The sequence below is a fragment of the Alligator sinensis genome, unplaced genomic scaffold, assembly GCF_000455745.1.
Source record: "Alligator sinensis unplaced genomic scaffold, ASM45574v1 scaffold886_1, whole genome shotgun sequence".
NCBI classification, from domain to species: Eukaryota; Metazoa; Chordata; order Crocodylia; family Alligatoridae; genus Alligator; species Alligator sinensis.
This window is the reverse complement of record NW_005842040.1, coordinates 1,395,066-1,411,202: the sequence shown is the minus strand read 5'-3', so window position 1 is coordinate 1,411,202 and position 16,137 is coordinate 1,395,066. Positions and strand designations below refer to the sequence as shown.

Below are 16,137 nucleotides of genomic sequence, written 5' to 3'. Positions count from 1 at the left end.
GGTTACATTTGGAGGTGGGAGAAACTCTTCCGTTAAAGGAATGGGAGAGGCTGTAGCAGAAGCAACAAGTGGTCCATCTCTCAATGTCCTTGGGGGTAACAGCACTGATTAAAGAGGTGGGCAGTTGTATTTCAACTTCCCCCCCCATCCCTCTTTCTCTCTCCCTCCCTCCCTCCTCCCAGGTACTTCCTAACCAGCTTCTACACAAAATATGACCGGATACACTTCATAATCAACACCATCTCCCTCATGAGCGTCCTGATCCCCAAACTGCCGCAGCTTCATGGTGTCCGCATCTTCGGGATCAACAAATACTAAGCTTCATGGATGAAGTGAGCTGGCAGGGAGGGGGGCAGAAATCCTTTCTCTTTAGTCCCGTTTTTCCTCCGTGCCACACTGGGATACAATTTCACGACAGCTGTTTAAATGCAGTATCCAGTAGACTTGTATACCGCATGCGGGATCCTCATGCCCAGTCAGTCTAAGCAGGCTCCAGAGTAGCAGAATCCTGAGTAGAGTTTAGCATGGAGCTGGAGGTCATGGGCTAGACTTATTTTACTCCAATATCACACATAGATGCAGGTGTGCTGAGACTTCAAGGTACAAATAGGTTCATTTGTGGGGAGGTTTCCATCCAGCCTGTACACTAACTGGAGAGAGTGGCAAGGTGGGAGAATGCCATAAGAGCTGGTACTTATTGCTCTGGCAAATGCACTTTAAAATATACCTTCCCTTTTTGAGGCTGGACACCCTCACAAAGGGCTATGTGGGGAAATTAAAGAGGATGTGGACGGATTTCCCAGCTAGCTGGTCACTTGAATTTTGTGGGGTAGAGTTTATTTTTTAAACTTCTCTGCTGTCACTGGGAAATGAACTGCTTTTCTAATAAGAAAACAGGAAGGTGCTACCTCGTGTTTTGGGCAAGACTTTCCTGTTTTCCATGGCACATTTTAATACAATCCATTGGGGGGGGGGGGAGTTGGCAGATCCCAAATCCCCTTTGAGGTCCCATTCATTCCTGTTACTTCAAGCTGTTACCAATGTCTGTCTGTCTGGGCATTTTTCTGAGGGGCAGTGGCTGTATTTTAGAATGTGGGGTGGGAGGTTCTGCCTCATCTCATGGGCCCCTTCCCAGCAATAACCCCATGCAGCACGTGGAGGAAGTGTTTAAGTCCTCTTTTGGTTTGTTGGAAAGTGTTACTATTGCCTGAGCTATTGATGTGGAGATTGGGACTAAGTGAGGGAGGCTGAGGACTGACGCGTGGACTCTAGCAAGCAACTGGTTGTTGCTTGGTAGTGGGCATGCTGGTACAAACAGGGATGTAGGAATGGTTGGAGTTGAATGACCTCCTCCTCCTCTCACCCCAACCTCTTGCCCACCTCTTGTGTCTGCATAGATCAGTGGGATTTGCTAAATCCCTAGCTCTGGGAACAAAGTTCCATGCATGATGTCACATGCTAAAAAGTTTTGTGAATTCTGATTGGGCCTGGAGACCTGTCAGTTATTGGCCCCAGTGACTTCTAGCCTGGATGTTGTAGCATTATTCCCACGGGCTCCAGAACAGCCATTAGCAAGGTTAACAGAGCTGTGGGACAAATGGCAACAGGCCTAACAGGTCACTGTAGCTCTTAATTTGTGCCGGCAGCATAGGAAATCCCAGGTGGGCAGTGTGCTTACGGTGGTGAAAGTACATCTATATGTCACCTAAAGCCCATCTTTTTCCCTGCTTCCATTTTGCACCCAGATCACAGCTAGAGTTGACCATCACCCATCTATTCCTGGACAGCAAAGATTGTTAGTGTGTAGTAGGTTGAGTGGTATGCTTTGCCTTTGTTTCTTGTGCAGACTGAAAGCCCCCGCTTGCTTGCCCTTGACCTAGTGGGTCGATTTCAGAGGGGCGGGGGGAGTTGCATGTCAGTGGGTACAAGTCCTACATCAAGAAAAGGGGTAGGGGGGCAATGGGGCTGTAGCAGGAAAAGCAGTTTGTGGGGAGCAGGTCATTGCATAAAGTGTTGCTGGATAAAAGATCAGGGGTTGCTGATCAACCAGTCTCTTGGCTTCAGACTCTCACTTTGCTTTTATTCATGCACTGTGAGCTCATTCCAGGAGGTCTGAGGGAATAATTGTTTTCTGCACTTCGGATTATTAGGATGAAGAAGGGGCAACTGAAGAAATGCCCTGCCCCTCCTTTCCTTCTTCCCCCAAGCTCAACTGGGTGATGTGCATCTGGTATGGGGTGCTCTGACATGCAGGCGAGCAGTTTTCTGTACCCTCAGAAGCTAGTTTGAGGGGATTGGGTTATTTCTAATTTCAATCACACTCTGCGGTAGAACCCCAGTAATCCCTGCGTGGAGAGGGACTGCTGAAGAAAAGTTCTTATAATCAAGGTCTGGGATAAACGTGGGGCTTACTGTGATGTAAGAGATGAAGGTGCTTTGGCTGTGATGGTGAGGTAGGGCTACCCAGGGATGCAGCACAGTAGCAAAACTGAACTTCCTTCCTCACCAAATTGGTGCTCTCTGCTCACAGCAGGTATAGCTCTGGCTGGCTAGAGTAGACTTCCAGTGTTCCTAAAGCAACAGTTTACTAGAAGATCATGTGCTGACTGCAGTAGACTTTTGTTTTTATTTCTCATGCTTCTTTTGTGTACTAATGGTGATTTTTTGTTGTGTTTCCGAGAGCTCTAGTTGTCTCAAGGTTTTGGTGGTGATGCTGTAAACACTCAAGATATTTTAGTTCATGTGTTAGTTGAGTGTTGCTTTAGAAATGAGTAGGTGATACAGTGGATACTGACAAATATAGACCAGATCTAATGGTCAAAGCACAGGAGTGGGAGTTAGGGACTCCTGCGCTCAAATCCCAGCTCTTCTACTACTGCTCATGTGGTTTGGGGTGAGTCGTTTAACCTCTCTGCCTTGGTTTCATTATCTACTCTGCAGAGGAGAGGGGAATAACACTTTACCTACCTCACAGACCTGTTGTGAGGCTTCTTGTCTCTAGAGTGCCTCACAGTTAGAAATTATGCTTTAAATATTAATGAAGAGGAAGACGGCAAAAAGTGAACCTGATCTGGGTTCTTAAACTTTCACCTTTTAAAAAGGGAGGCTGACAAATGCAGAAAGTTAATTTGATACAAGACTTCCCCCGTCCTTTGTGACAGAGGATTGCTGCTTTGGTTAAGATACCACATACCCCTGCAGCTAGTACACTTTTTCATGCTATTAGTCAATAGCGTCTTGAAAAACAGTTGCTTCAGTCTAGTGCTGTTTTTGTTCAAGGGCTGATGAGTACCTCTGAGCTGGTCCTGAAATTAATGTTATGGATAAGTGTCTGAAATGCCAATGGTAAGACTGCTGACTTCACCTTTGTGGTAACGATGCTTTCACGTAGGCAAATGGGGCAACTTATGTAGCCTGAAGGATACATTATTGGAGAAATCTATATATCCAGTAGCTCATGGGGAGCTGTCATGTATTTGGACAGAATGCCACCTCCACTTAGGTTTCTAACTTATGATTTTAATGGCTGGAATTTTCATAGAAAGTGGGGCAGGAAACCACAGAACTACTTTGTTTGACAAAAAATAAAAAAATCAAGGGCTTTTTTGCTTTAAAGCATGATTCCCATATTGACATCTGTTCTTTTTGTTTTTCTCTTTGTGGTATGTGTAAACCATGCCAAGGCAGAGTGATTTCTATTTTTAGAGCAGAATCATAAAGTGTTGGTAGAGGCCAGATTCTGGCATGGTGTAAAGCAGAGCTCTCCAGCTTGCAACCTGTAGGCTGCATGTGGCCCTCCCAATGGGTCAATTTGCAGCCCCTAAGCTTTGCTTCTTCCCCATCGCTCCAACTGCTGCTGCCACCAGAGTCTCTGGGCTTCCACTCTTCCCTCCAACTTCCACTTACTGCCCCTGCAAGTGATGCCACGATGTGGGGGGGGGGCCTTTGGGGCATAGCAGGAGGGTTGCCTATGCAGTACAGCATAGTGGGGTGGGGAGGGTGCTGGCATCTGCCCTACATGTCACCCTTGGCCATTCTGAATTGGACAGCTCTGGTGTAAGGCAGTATAGTTCCACCCAAAGCAAGGAAGCTCTGAAAATTTATGCTAGCTAAGGACCTGGTCACAGACAAATTGTAGCATGAATTAAAACTAGTATAGTAACACTTAATGAGTAGTGTTTAAGGATGAAGTGTAAAGATATCCAGAATAAAACAATGAACTTTTCAAAGGGGCATTTTGAAATCCAAAGTGCAGGGTTTTTTTAATTGGTTGTTAAAGCCTTAATAGATAAGTTTAATAACATATTTCTTTTGGGGGATTAAAATATTCACCAACAAGCCAAATGTCACATTCTGGTCACAGTGCATCTGAACCCAGAACTGTGGTATGGACATCCCCTTAGATAACCTAGAACCCTGAATTGAAGCTGCTCATATAAGTTAAGACTGGGGATGAAGGACAGCAGAGATGGCAGCTCAGAATCGGATGACAAATGAGGAAGGGCCAGTCTTGCCATGGAGAGTCAAAGAAAGTAGCAAAAAGTGCTGAAGAAACTCCTGTGTGATGAAAAACCATATTTGGGGGGAGAGCACCTACAAGTCTCCTAGATCAGAACATCTGTCTGTAGTTTAGAATTATTGGACATTTAAATATACCTGCATCCACTGTGGTGATAATCCCTAAGGGAAAATCCTCTCTTTCGCCTTGTTTGGGCCTTTGCATTTCTACCTATTCATGAAGCCTCTCTAACCAGGAATTGAATTTCCCAAGCACTTAATAGCAAGTTAGACAACTGACTCTTCACGCCTTGGAATGGGTCTTACATGGCACTTGGACAAATCTCACCCTATGCCCTGTGCTGGCTTTCTGCATAGTGATAGGGGTGAAGTTCAGCTGAATAAGGAACAAAAGCTGTGCTTCATAATGTGACTAAGTAGCAAGGAGGAGGAGACATGGCTACCGCAAGTGCTTCTCATTTTAATTCTGCATTGAACACTAAGGCAGAGACACCAGGGTTTTTAAATACTGGTACATACATGGCATTGGCCTGGCAAAAGCTGTTCCTCTTGCCTGCTGCTGTGGTATCTTTTTCATCAGTTACTGTGAGGGCTTCATACTTGTCCACAGAGCACAGGACAATAGAACGCCACTGGCTTAACGTGACTGGGGGTAAAACCCAACCCTGTAATCAGGTTCAAACAGCTGGATTTCTTTCAAGGCACTATAGAACCCTTCTGCACAGATCTGACTGCAGGATCAGTGCTGCCTTCTTATTTCAGATCCAGGGCTACTTAGTCTGTGAGGGTTTATTTTAAGAACAATTGAGCAGGTTGTAAACAATAATTTTTATATAAAATACGGTACTGGTCCCTGAAGAAGGGGTAACAGCTGGGTTGCATTTTTAGCACACATTCACTCTCATATGATTTATATTGCTTTGATTTACAATATATATTTTAAGTGTGCGTGTGCATAATAAACCCTTTGGGTCAACTTCAGTGAGCTACATCAATTTTTTATGCAGCATTCTTGCATTGTACATAGACTTGCAGTTGTGTTTTTTGTTTTTTTTCCGAGTTGCCCTTTCTCCTCGTGTATACAAAAGTCTTTCATCTAGAGAACTTTCTAAGACAAAGTGTGAATATTTTTATTACTCCTTTGTACAGTATTCTAAGAGAAACTAATAAAGGTCAGTATTCATGTAAAGTCCTGTGTTTAGCTCTGTGTGTGTGTGTCTAGATTTTGCTATTAAAACAATATTGTAAACATGGAAAAACTAAGTGGAAGGCTAATGATTACCCCACAACAACTGCATACCCACTCTGATAGCCTACCTGATTTTCATTTTTCCCATGCCTTAGCAGGCAAAGGCATAACCAGATAGAATGGCTAGAAGATTAAACATGCAAAATTCAGGCTAAAGTGCACATTTTAATTGGTATGGAAAATTTAACTCTTGGAACCAGATCAGCAAAAGATGTGGTAGCCTCTCCATCACTTGAAACCACCAGATGGAGAGTGCATGCATCTATGATCTAGTTCAGTGGCAAACTATTGAGGGAGTTGCTGAAATTGGTGGGTAAAATTCTGCCTTGTGATCTGCAAGAGGTCAGACAAATTGATCAGAATACTTGCCTTCTGGCCTTAACATTTATGCATACAGAGGTGATTGTACAGAGGAGGAACAGACATTTGTAGAGTCCTTGTTACCTGCCCAATACTTGTGTTTGCCAGTGTGCAGCTTGAAATGTTTGTCTTCTGCTTCCTAGAAGTCTGGCTGATTTATTCAAAAGAAATTTTCAGGTGCTCAAAGTGACTCTTCTCTGCAAAAGAAACTCTCAGCCTATGATAAATACAGGTGGGGCCTTTGCTGCACCTGCATACCCTGGTTGACCTATCCTATTGAAGAATGCTTTGGAGGACAGATAAGCTTGTTGTAACAGCACTTGAGTGTTGGCAGGCTAAGGAAGCAAGTAGATTCCACAGCTACTGACAACACCTTACTGCCAGCTTGCTCCTGTTTAAGCTGGAAGATGAAGAGCCAGTTCAAGGGCCTTAGAAGACTACAGCTGCTATGGCAATATGTTGAAGGAGGACAGGGCAGTCCTGAGATGCAAGTGTCCCAAGCACTTAAAATGCTTGCGGCTTATAAATTCAGCAGTTTGCACTGCCCCTGGAAATGAATCTGGTATTCTTGCAGGCTGTAGATACACAACTGTAGGAGGAGGGAGGACTACAGTGCATGTAGCTATTCAGCTAGTCGTAAGGGCAAATCTTTATAGTTTCATAGTTGTTAGGGGCTGGAAGGGGCCTTACACATCATCAGGTCCAGTCCCACTGCCCTTGGGCAGGAAAGACTGCTGGGATCGGATGACCCCAGCAAGATGGGCATCAAGATGTTTTTGAAGATCGCCAAGGTGGTTGACTGTACCATCTCTCAGGGGGAGCCTGTTCCAAACCCTCGGCACTCTACTTGTAAAGAAGTTTTTCCTTATGTCTAGCCCAAAGCGATCTTCAACCAGTTTGTGCCCATTATTTCTTGTCCTTCAAGGGGGGGCATAGTGAATAGATGCTCCCCCAAGCCCTGATGTATGCCCCTGATATACTTATAGGCTACCACCAAGTCCCCCCTGAGTCCTCTTTTCTCCAGGCTAAACAGTCCCAAGTCCTTCAGCTTCTCCTTGTATGACTTGTTCTCCAGGCCTCTAATGATGCGTGTGGCCCTCCTTTGGACTCTCTCGAGCTTCTCCACATCCTTCTTGAAGTGTGGTGCCCAGAACTGGATGCAGCACTCCAGTTGCGGTTTCACCAAGGCTGAGTAGAGTGGGAGGCTGACTTCCTTTGCCTTGCTCAAGATGCCTCCATGGATGCATGCCAGTGTTTGATTTGCTCCTCCCCTTGGAGAAGCCATACCAGTGACACAGAGCACTATCAGTGATTCTTCTGTGACTGTGCAACTGGCATCCTTCTGGTTTGCCTTTGATATGAAAGATGCTGAAAGCTGGAGAACTGAGTAATCTAGCGTAAGAAACAGCACTCCAGTACATTTTGAATCCAAGTTAACTAGGAGTTTAAATGCTGTACCTCTGTGCTTGGCTTAGCCAACTAGTGTGGAGGGAAGAGCTGGGATCTAGCACATTATGTGCAGTTCTGGTCTCTGCATCTCAAAAAGGATGCAGTAGAATCAGAAAACGTACAGAGAAGAGCAACCACTGTGATTAGGGCAATGGAGCAGTTGACATACCAGGAGAGACTAAAAAGGCTAAAACTCTTCAGTTTGGAAAGAAGACGGAGGTGGGGGTGGCTATGTTCGAGGTCTATAAACTCATGAAGGGTGTGGACCAAGTGAATAGAGAATTGTTGTTCACCAAGTCCCAGAATATTAGAACGAGGGCACACCTACTGAAATTAGTAGGAGACAAGTTTAGAACTAACAAGAACAAGTATTTTTAATATATAATACATAATTAACTTGTGGAATTCATTGCCACAGGAGGTGGGTGAGGAAGAGACCATAGCCAAGTTAAAAAAAGGGACGACTAGACAAATTCATAGATAATAGACCTATTAATAGCTGTTGAATAGAATGGTTGCAGATGTTTCCTCTGGCATCTCTAAACCAATAATGGTGGATGTCAGGGAGGGAAATGAGTAGGGAATATATCACTCTAGATCAGTGGCCTCCAACCTTTTTATGGTGAAGATCACTTTTTGTAAGTAAAGGGCACCCCAGGATCTAGCCTCCCCAACTCCGGCTCCAGCCCCCGCTTCAGCCCCTGGCCTCCCAGATAAGCCGTCCAGGCTCTAACCCCACTCACCCAGCCTGGCCTGGATGGCAGGGGGTATGGCTCAGCCCAGCCACATGCATCCTGCTGCTCCCAATCATGGAGCCTCTGACAGACTGAGATCAACTGTCAGAGGCTCCATGATCGACCAGTCGATCGAGATCAACTGGTTGATGACCACTGCTCTGGATCTATTTGGTTCAATGCTCTCCACTGCCACTGTCAAAGACAGAATACCGGGCTGGATGGACCATTGGTCTGACCCAATATGGCTCTTATGTTTTTACACTGATGCTACTATCTTCTTCTAAACCGATAATGTTTAAACAATATCCCCCGCTTACAGGAGAGGTCCTGCTCCAATTAATCTAGATACCTCCTGGCTTATGTTTTCTCATGTGTCAGTCTCCTAGTTCTGATCAATTGACTTCTGTTTTGTGGCTGCAAGAGACACATGCAGAAAACGTAAATTTGCCCCACCCGTCTGACCTAGGATTCTAGTTGCTTTGTGATCAAGCATCTCAACTGGGCTCCTGGTTGCAGCTATACTGGTCTTTGGCTGCCAGGAGGGAAAGGTGATGTGCAAGTAACAGGCTCCTGCCTCTTTCACTGGCTTTCTAGATAAAGGGTCACATTCTGGATCAGCAGAGCTGTAGTGCTGAATGCCCGTATTGGGATCTCAGTCTGTCCAGCCTGGATCTTGCTGCGAAGCCTGTGCATGTGTCTACAACTGAAGGCAGAACGAAGATAAAGACAATGCCAAGTGCTTCCCTATAGCGTTAGGAAGGTAGAGGGGTCAGGTCACTGCTGCATTTTCATTACTCACAAATAAGGTAAGTATGAAAAACTTAGCCTATAATAGCAAGTAAATAATAGACGGCAGATGGGGTTGTACTCAGAACAAAGACAAAATGAACACACCGATGCTGGTAAGTAACTTATGTGTGGAGGCTTTTACTGCTGGGATGGTGCAGAAGGAATGGTGAACAGGAGTCTCTCTCAAAGCTGAGCTGTGAAGCTCAGACTCCAATATAACCCACCTCTAGTTTAAATCTGCAGAGGGGATGAATCCATTCCAATGGAAAATCGGAGAACTGTCTAATGGGACAAAGCCGAGAGGTGTATTGCTCTGCCAGTCAGACCCGAAAAAACAGTGTCTGGGGCAGAGATAGTTGTGTAACCTGCTTGTAAAATGGACTGTGTCCTTGTCCCCAGGCGTTTGTCCACATGGAGGATAAAAACCTGCTACTGCTGCTCAAAAGTGATGCTACTCCTTTGGCTCAAGTGGGCACAATCTACAATGAAAGTCCTGGATTCAAACTGCAAAATCTCACAAGGAAGAGGAGGAAGAGGAACAAAAAGAAAACAGTATTTAGCACCAGCCATGCATTATTGGCTTTAGAGATAGGTAGAGCACACTGTGCAGATATATAAGGACTAGGGGAAGCTTGTTGGGGAGACTGCTCAAGGGACAGTTTAAGGCTGAAGCCAGTTTGCTTGTGGACTACCCTGCCCTGTGCTGCTGGACTTGGATTATATTGGGTATTTATTCAGTTGCATTTTTAATGTTCAGCATCAGAGTAGTATATATAGAGTTACTCCTAGTTCTTCATACAGATCTAAATGAATAGACTGAACAAATAAATCTACCCATCTCCAGAGTACTCCAGCATCTCAAGGTGTCAAGACCTTTGTACCATCAAAGTCATGTAACTGTTTTCAAGGGTTTCTTTTTAGCACTATAGTATATAGAGCAGTGGTCTCCAACTTTTTAAAATAGGAGATCACCTTTGGCATTTAAAAACAACCTAAGATCTACTGTGTGCCGCCGCCACCCCACATCCCCCTGCCCAGCAGGTAAGTCTGTAGGGAGGAAAAGTGGGGGCAGGAGCAGATCAAGGCAGAGGGGAAAAAAATTATTTGGGGGTGCACCTCCTCAGCAGGTAAGTCCCACACAGCTGGGGCCCCACTCAATTTACCCCTGCTCCTGCCTCTGCGGCACTGTCCCTCACTGCAGGGCCCTCGATCTAGCCCTGCCCCTTCCCTCCCCCATGGACTGACCTCCTGGGCTGGGGCATGCATGTGCACTCAACCCCCTGCCCCAGCCTCATATTGACTCCAAGAGGCTCCGAGATCTACCAGTGGATTGAGATCCACTGGTTGGTGACCACTGATACAGAGCCTTTTTAGTGCACAGTCTTAAAATGCTGGTTCCAGACAGCAGAGGGCAGCAGCACAGCAGCATGTGTCTGGTTCACTGTTTTCACAGGCTGAAGCACACCTTCATATTAGACTGACTTGCAAGCTATAGCATTGCATGAGGGAACTAAGAAGAAGAAGAGGTGGTGCAGAACTTAATTCGCTCTAACCTCACTCAGCAGGTAAACTAGAAGGAAAAGAGCAGGGCAAGTATATTGTCTTCTATAGGTTCAATTCAACCTGTCCCTTATTACTCCAGGGAGTGAAATTAGACTAGCTGACAGTATTGTCAAATAAAATACATGTTGGCATCTCTGCATCCTCTCCAACATCTGCTATAACCTTGCTACCTGATATAGGATCTCTCCCGTTTTTGCACTGGTTACATGGTGCTGCATTAAAGGCTGAGCTCAGTGTTCAACAGAGAAACCAAAACTCTGGCAATACCAACAAGATCCAGGTGAAGACGTGATTTCGTTGTTCAGTGCTATTGACATAACTCGTCTCAGGCCCTTCTTCCTAGTTAAGAGGGAGAAAAGTTCAGTTTAGAGAGCAATACTCTAAAAGCCAAAGTGATGTGCTGGCTCCTAGAAAAGACTGAACAATCTAGGAACGTTGCACCTTAGCTCTCTTCCTACATCGTGTACCTTGTACAGTGTGTTGCAGAATTATTGAAATGCTAGCTAATTTCTTTCCAGTTGGATTGCCCCCTTTCCCTGTGGTGACTTCAGGGCAAACAAAACACTGTACATAATTGCTGTCTGGCCCTCCAAAGTGGAATGGAATGGAGCTGTACCAAAGTGAGGCAATCTGCTTTGGCTAGTAGGTATGCTAACACCTTTTAGTTAGCAGCATGAAATACAGCTTGTAGGCCTAAACAGGATTAGTGTGAGGAATCCTCAAGGGGAACTTACAAAATACCTTTCATAGATGAGCCTACTTCATAAATCTACTAGATACAAAAAAAATCATGGACTACATAAAGACATTAGATTTATGACACGCACCCTGCCTGCCATCCAATAACCCCAGGGTAACCTCTCTACATTTTACCAGCTATAGTCTATCACCAGGTCAACGTTCCCCACCTTCCACCCCAACATACCTGTCTCACACCTATGGTCTCCCGTGGGCTCTGATCCTCACTGCCAGGCATTTGTATTTTCACAGACCTGCATTTTACATATTGGCTGCTATTCCATCTAGGAGAACACAAAACAACAGACTCTCCCTATGCCTGAAGAAGGGTGTTTGTGCCCAAAAGCTTGCAAAGAACAATATTTCTAACTATTTAGTTGGTCTAATAAAAGAGATCACATTTACCCAAAGAACTCTGTTAGCCAAGATATTCCTAGGGATGTATTTGGTAGTTGTGTTGGTCTGAGACAAAAAAGAAATGCAAAACTCTGAAACTCCTGGTTCAGTGATTATACCTTTTATTAGACCAACTAAGAAATCACATAAAAATGATCTTTTTCTGAAAGCTTTCAGGCACGCACACCCTTCCTCAGGCTCAGGGAAAATTAATGATGGTAAAAAGTCCCCATAGGTAGGAAAATGAACTTCATTTTTGCACAGAGGGAGCTGAAGATGGAAGTGTCTCCCTCTGGGCCCATGAGAGTGTCTTTGTGAGTTGCTCTTTGATGTGCAAATAAGGCAGTGTTCCTTCCCTGGTGGTATCAGGTAGCAGAAAGGCAGGGAAGTGTAGACATCTTTCTTGTTGTCCAGCAATGAAATTTAAATCCAAAAATCGGCTATAATTTGGCATCTCCCATGTTTCAGCGATGTACTTGGTAGCCGTGAAATGCAGAACTCTAGAACTCTTGGTTCAGAGATGATACCTCTTATTAGACTAAGAAATCACACAAAAAATATCTTTGTCTGCAAGCTTTTGGGTACATACACCCTTCTTCAGGCTCAGGGAAAATTAAAGATGGTAAAAAACTCCTCATATTGTAGCTGATTTTTTAAATTTAAACTTCATTGCTGAACTACAAGAAAGATATTTACACCTCCCTGCCTTTCTGCCACCTGATACCACCTGGGAAGGAACACTGCCTTATTTGCACATCAAAAAGCAACTCACTCTCTCATGGGCCCAGAGGGGGAGACTTCCATCTTCAGCTCCCTCTGTGCAAAAATGAAGTTCATTTTCCTACCTATGGGGACTTTTTACCATCTTTAATTTTCCCTGAGCCTGAGGAGGGGCGTGTGCCCGAAAGCTTGTAGAAAAAGGTTGGGTTTTTTTGCAATTTCTTAGGTGGTCTAATAAAAGCTATCATCTCTGAACCAAGAGTTCTAGAGTTTTGCATTTTGTTGAGCATATTCCTATGCATTATTAGCGAGACTGGTGCTACTTAAGCGGTTCCTGTTCCACACCCAGGACGAACAAGGTGATGAGGATGAAAGAAATCTATAAATAATTTGTATAACCAGAGTTTATAGTGGGCCAGTACTTTCCAAATGATACCTCACTCCACTCCCCCTGCAAAAAAACAGACAAACAAAAACCTGGGAGCAAGACTGTCAGCATCAAGCAATGGCTTGAGCAGAGGCCTTGCCAGTGCTTCACTGAGAATATTCTGCCTTTGCTAAGGGGAGGGGAGCAGGCAGCTGCTGCAGTTCTGATTCTGGCCCTGAGCTTTGGTCAGGGCCAGAGTCAGACCCACAGCAGCCTCCTGCCTCCCCTTCCACTTGTCCTCTGTCACTTCTGCCCTCCCCTGTCCCCCTCCCCACTACTTACTATCAAGCACAGCTTGGCTCCAGCTCCCACCAAGCAGGGAGCACAGGGGTCCCCTGCTCAGCCAACCAGCAGCATTGATTCTGCTGTGTGGCCAGCAGGGGCCGCACTTCCACCAGCTGTGCTCCAGGGAGTAGAGCAGAGCATGAGCAGCATCTGACAGCAAGGAGGGGAGAGGCAGAGGCTGTGCGGGGTGGCTGGGGAGGAAGAAGCAGATACTGGGGAGTGAAAAGGCAGAGACTATGGGGACCAGGGGATGGCGGGGTGCAGGTGGGTGTGGGGGGCAGGAAGGCTGTAGGGGGAAGAAGTGGGAGGAGAGGGCAATAAGGCCATGTGCCCCTGCCCTGCCCCTTCCCCCCCTCACTTTCCCTGCTGTAGCGTTGCAGGAGGGATGAATTCAAGACCACCCCCTGGTGACTAGATTTCATGCCTGGAAATTGTTTACCAATTTATACATTTTCCATATTCAGAATCTAATTACTGGGGGGGGAGTCATCTTAAATTCAGGGTCATCTTAGATTTGAGGAAATGTGCTATCATTGCTGGTGTGTGGGTCTGGAAGCACAGAAAGAAATGAATTTCCTTAGGTCACATCAGGAGCCTGGGACAGAGCTTGGAGTCAAGGCCATGCTCCAGTGAGTTTTTCTACATGCAGTTTCTCCCTTTCCCCGTGACCCTTGATTGATCCTCAGCCAGGGTTCCTGCCTTCCCAACACCTTCTGTGCATTTGAACATTACAAGTAAGCATGGAGGTTTCTGTTCCTTGAGCCCCTTCTCAGGGCCCAGCCTCAACTGTAGCAAGTTGCACGACTGGCATTGGGCAGTAGAAAAGCTAGGTTGCTAAACATCTCTGTTTTTACTCCAGCACAGAAGGTCTTTATTAATGCTGGTTTTTTTATGTTGGTCCTTAATTGAAGAATTGATGTAAAGTGCTCTTGGACTAACTAAGTGATTCTGTCTAATCATTGGGTCTGTGGAAGCCTCCTAACAAAGAGGTTTGAGGTTGTAGAAAGGAAATACAGGCTGTGGATACATCCAGGATCATCAATCCTTCCACCTTTAGGCACTGACTCTTTCAAATCTGCTACAGAATATAAGAGTGGTGTCACAGGTTCAATTTAATGCTAAAACATGAGCAGACGCACATTCAACAGTTTAGCCCATGTCTAGCATTGCAAAGTTGTTTCCTTTCGGGCGAGGGTTATCTCCTAACATGCACTAACTTTTTAATGATTTGCAACTGCTGAAAGTGTAACAAGGCCCTAGGATTTGCTGTTTGCCATTATGCATTAGAAGAGATGCTACAGACATTGAAGATTGAATTCGTGGGCTTCAGTGTCTGACAAGCCATTTACAAATGATTGCTTCAGGGTAGGCTAGACACTGAGAATGAGAGTAGATAGATGAGTATCCCTGGATGTTGCTGAAACTCAGCATATGCAGCTGTGAAACAGTAGTCTAATTTCCCGCCTCCTCCTATACTTGTTCCCAAAATAAACCTACAGAAATGGACTCTGTTGGTAAAATGACTTGGTGAGGTGATCCAGTACATGGCCTATGCACTACTTAAGTACCACGATCCTTAAGTCAGTGGGGTTCTGCAGATGCAAGTCAATGCTTGCAGAACAGCTTTCAGGATCAGCACTTAGTTCTGTCATCCCATGCACTGTATAAACAAGCATGTGCTAGTGGCAAATAAATGGGATCCTGATGTTTTCCATTTTAATTATCATTTACTTGTATTGTGGTCATGTGCAAGGTCCAGCCATGGACCAGGGGCATACGGCTATAGGAGATGTCTAAATGCTGAAGACCATCCTGACCATGAAGAACTTAATACTGAAGTGTTTTGACAGAAGACAAGATAAAAACATTAGACAAAATACATGATTTATGTCAACAAGGTTCCTTTCTGGGCTAGAAGTTATGCTTGCACTTGAGCCGTAAGATCTGCTACCATTTTGGTCGTAAGAGTTAACCTGTCATTGATCCGATGTGTCCCTGTTCTTTTTACTGCAACAGAGGAAAGAGAAGTCTCCCACAGGTAGACAGCTACTGTCTGTAACAACTGTAACGCAAATGTCTGAAGATTAAAATTGTGGATTCCCCCCCGTCTACTTAAGTTTGTCCAACTCCTCATACAAGTTTCTCAGAAAAAATGTTACCATGATGGGCAAAGTGTATGTTCTTATGTAACAGACTGTAACAGAAGGGATACTCACCTGTAGGGGATGTCCCATGGTGAGTCAAAACCAGGCCAAGCCTGGGAGATTTTTTGCCCCCCAAGGACACCAGAGCAAACGCCTGGAGCAACTCTGCCTTCAAGCCCTGGAAACAGGGTCCCTCTCCGAGCTCCAGAGTTCTGCAGCCAGGATGGGCGGCCACCAGGGTCTGGTGCGGGAGGTGGATAGTTGGGGACAGTTGGGAGTTTATTCTCAACCAGGGTGACACAGCGGTAATATTTGAACACTCGTGGCGCACAGGCCAGGTCCCGGAGGACTGGAAAAGGGCCAATGTGGTCCCCATTTTCAAGAAGGGGAGGAAGGAGGACCCGGGCAACTATAGGCCAGTCAGTCTCACCTCCATCCTAGGCAAAGTCTTCGAAAAAATTATCAAGGCTCACATTTGCGAGAGCCCGGCAGGACAAATTATGCTGAGGGGAAACCAGCACGGGTTCGTAGCAGGTAGATCATGCCTGATCTAGTCTCTTTTTATGACCAGGTTACAAAAACGTCTGGACGCAGGAGTAGGGGTTGATGTCGTATACTTAGACTTCAGGAAGGCCTTCGATACGGTATCCCACCCCATACTGGTGAACAAGTTAAGAGGCTGTGACTTGGATGACTACACAGTCCAGTGGGTGGTGAATTGGCTGGAGGGTCACACCCAGAGAGTCATGGTGGATGGGTCGG

The 16,137-nt window shown here is 45.4% G+C and overlaps 1 protein-coding gene across 6 annotated transcripts in view; it reads left to right on the top strand.

The window, feature by feature from the left end:
* The window catches only part of ORMDL3 (ORMDL sphingolipid biosynthesis regulator 3), a 46,080-nt gene that overhangs the window by 11,979 nt on the left and 17,964 nt on the right, over positions 1-16,137 (top strand). For 4 of the 6 annotated variants that reach the window (XR_003093798.1, XM_025202920.1, XM_025202918.1 and 1 more), the window contains exon 5: positions 183-332. Coding sequence is in view for 5 of the 6 variants with exons in the window: in XM_025202920.1 (XP_025058705.1) it covers positions 183-318 (136 nt within the window). In the remaining variant the exon portion in view is untranslated. Of the gene's footprint in view, positions 1-182; positions 4,308-16,137 lie in introns of those variants that run through there. The other 2 variants (XM_006022543.3, XM_025202917.1) reach the window with 1 other exon arrangement.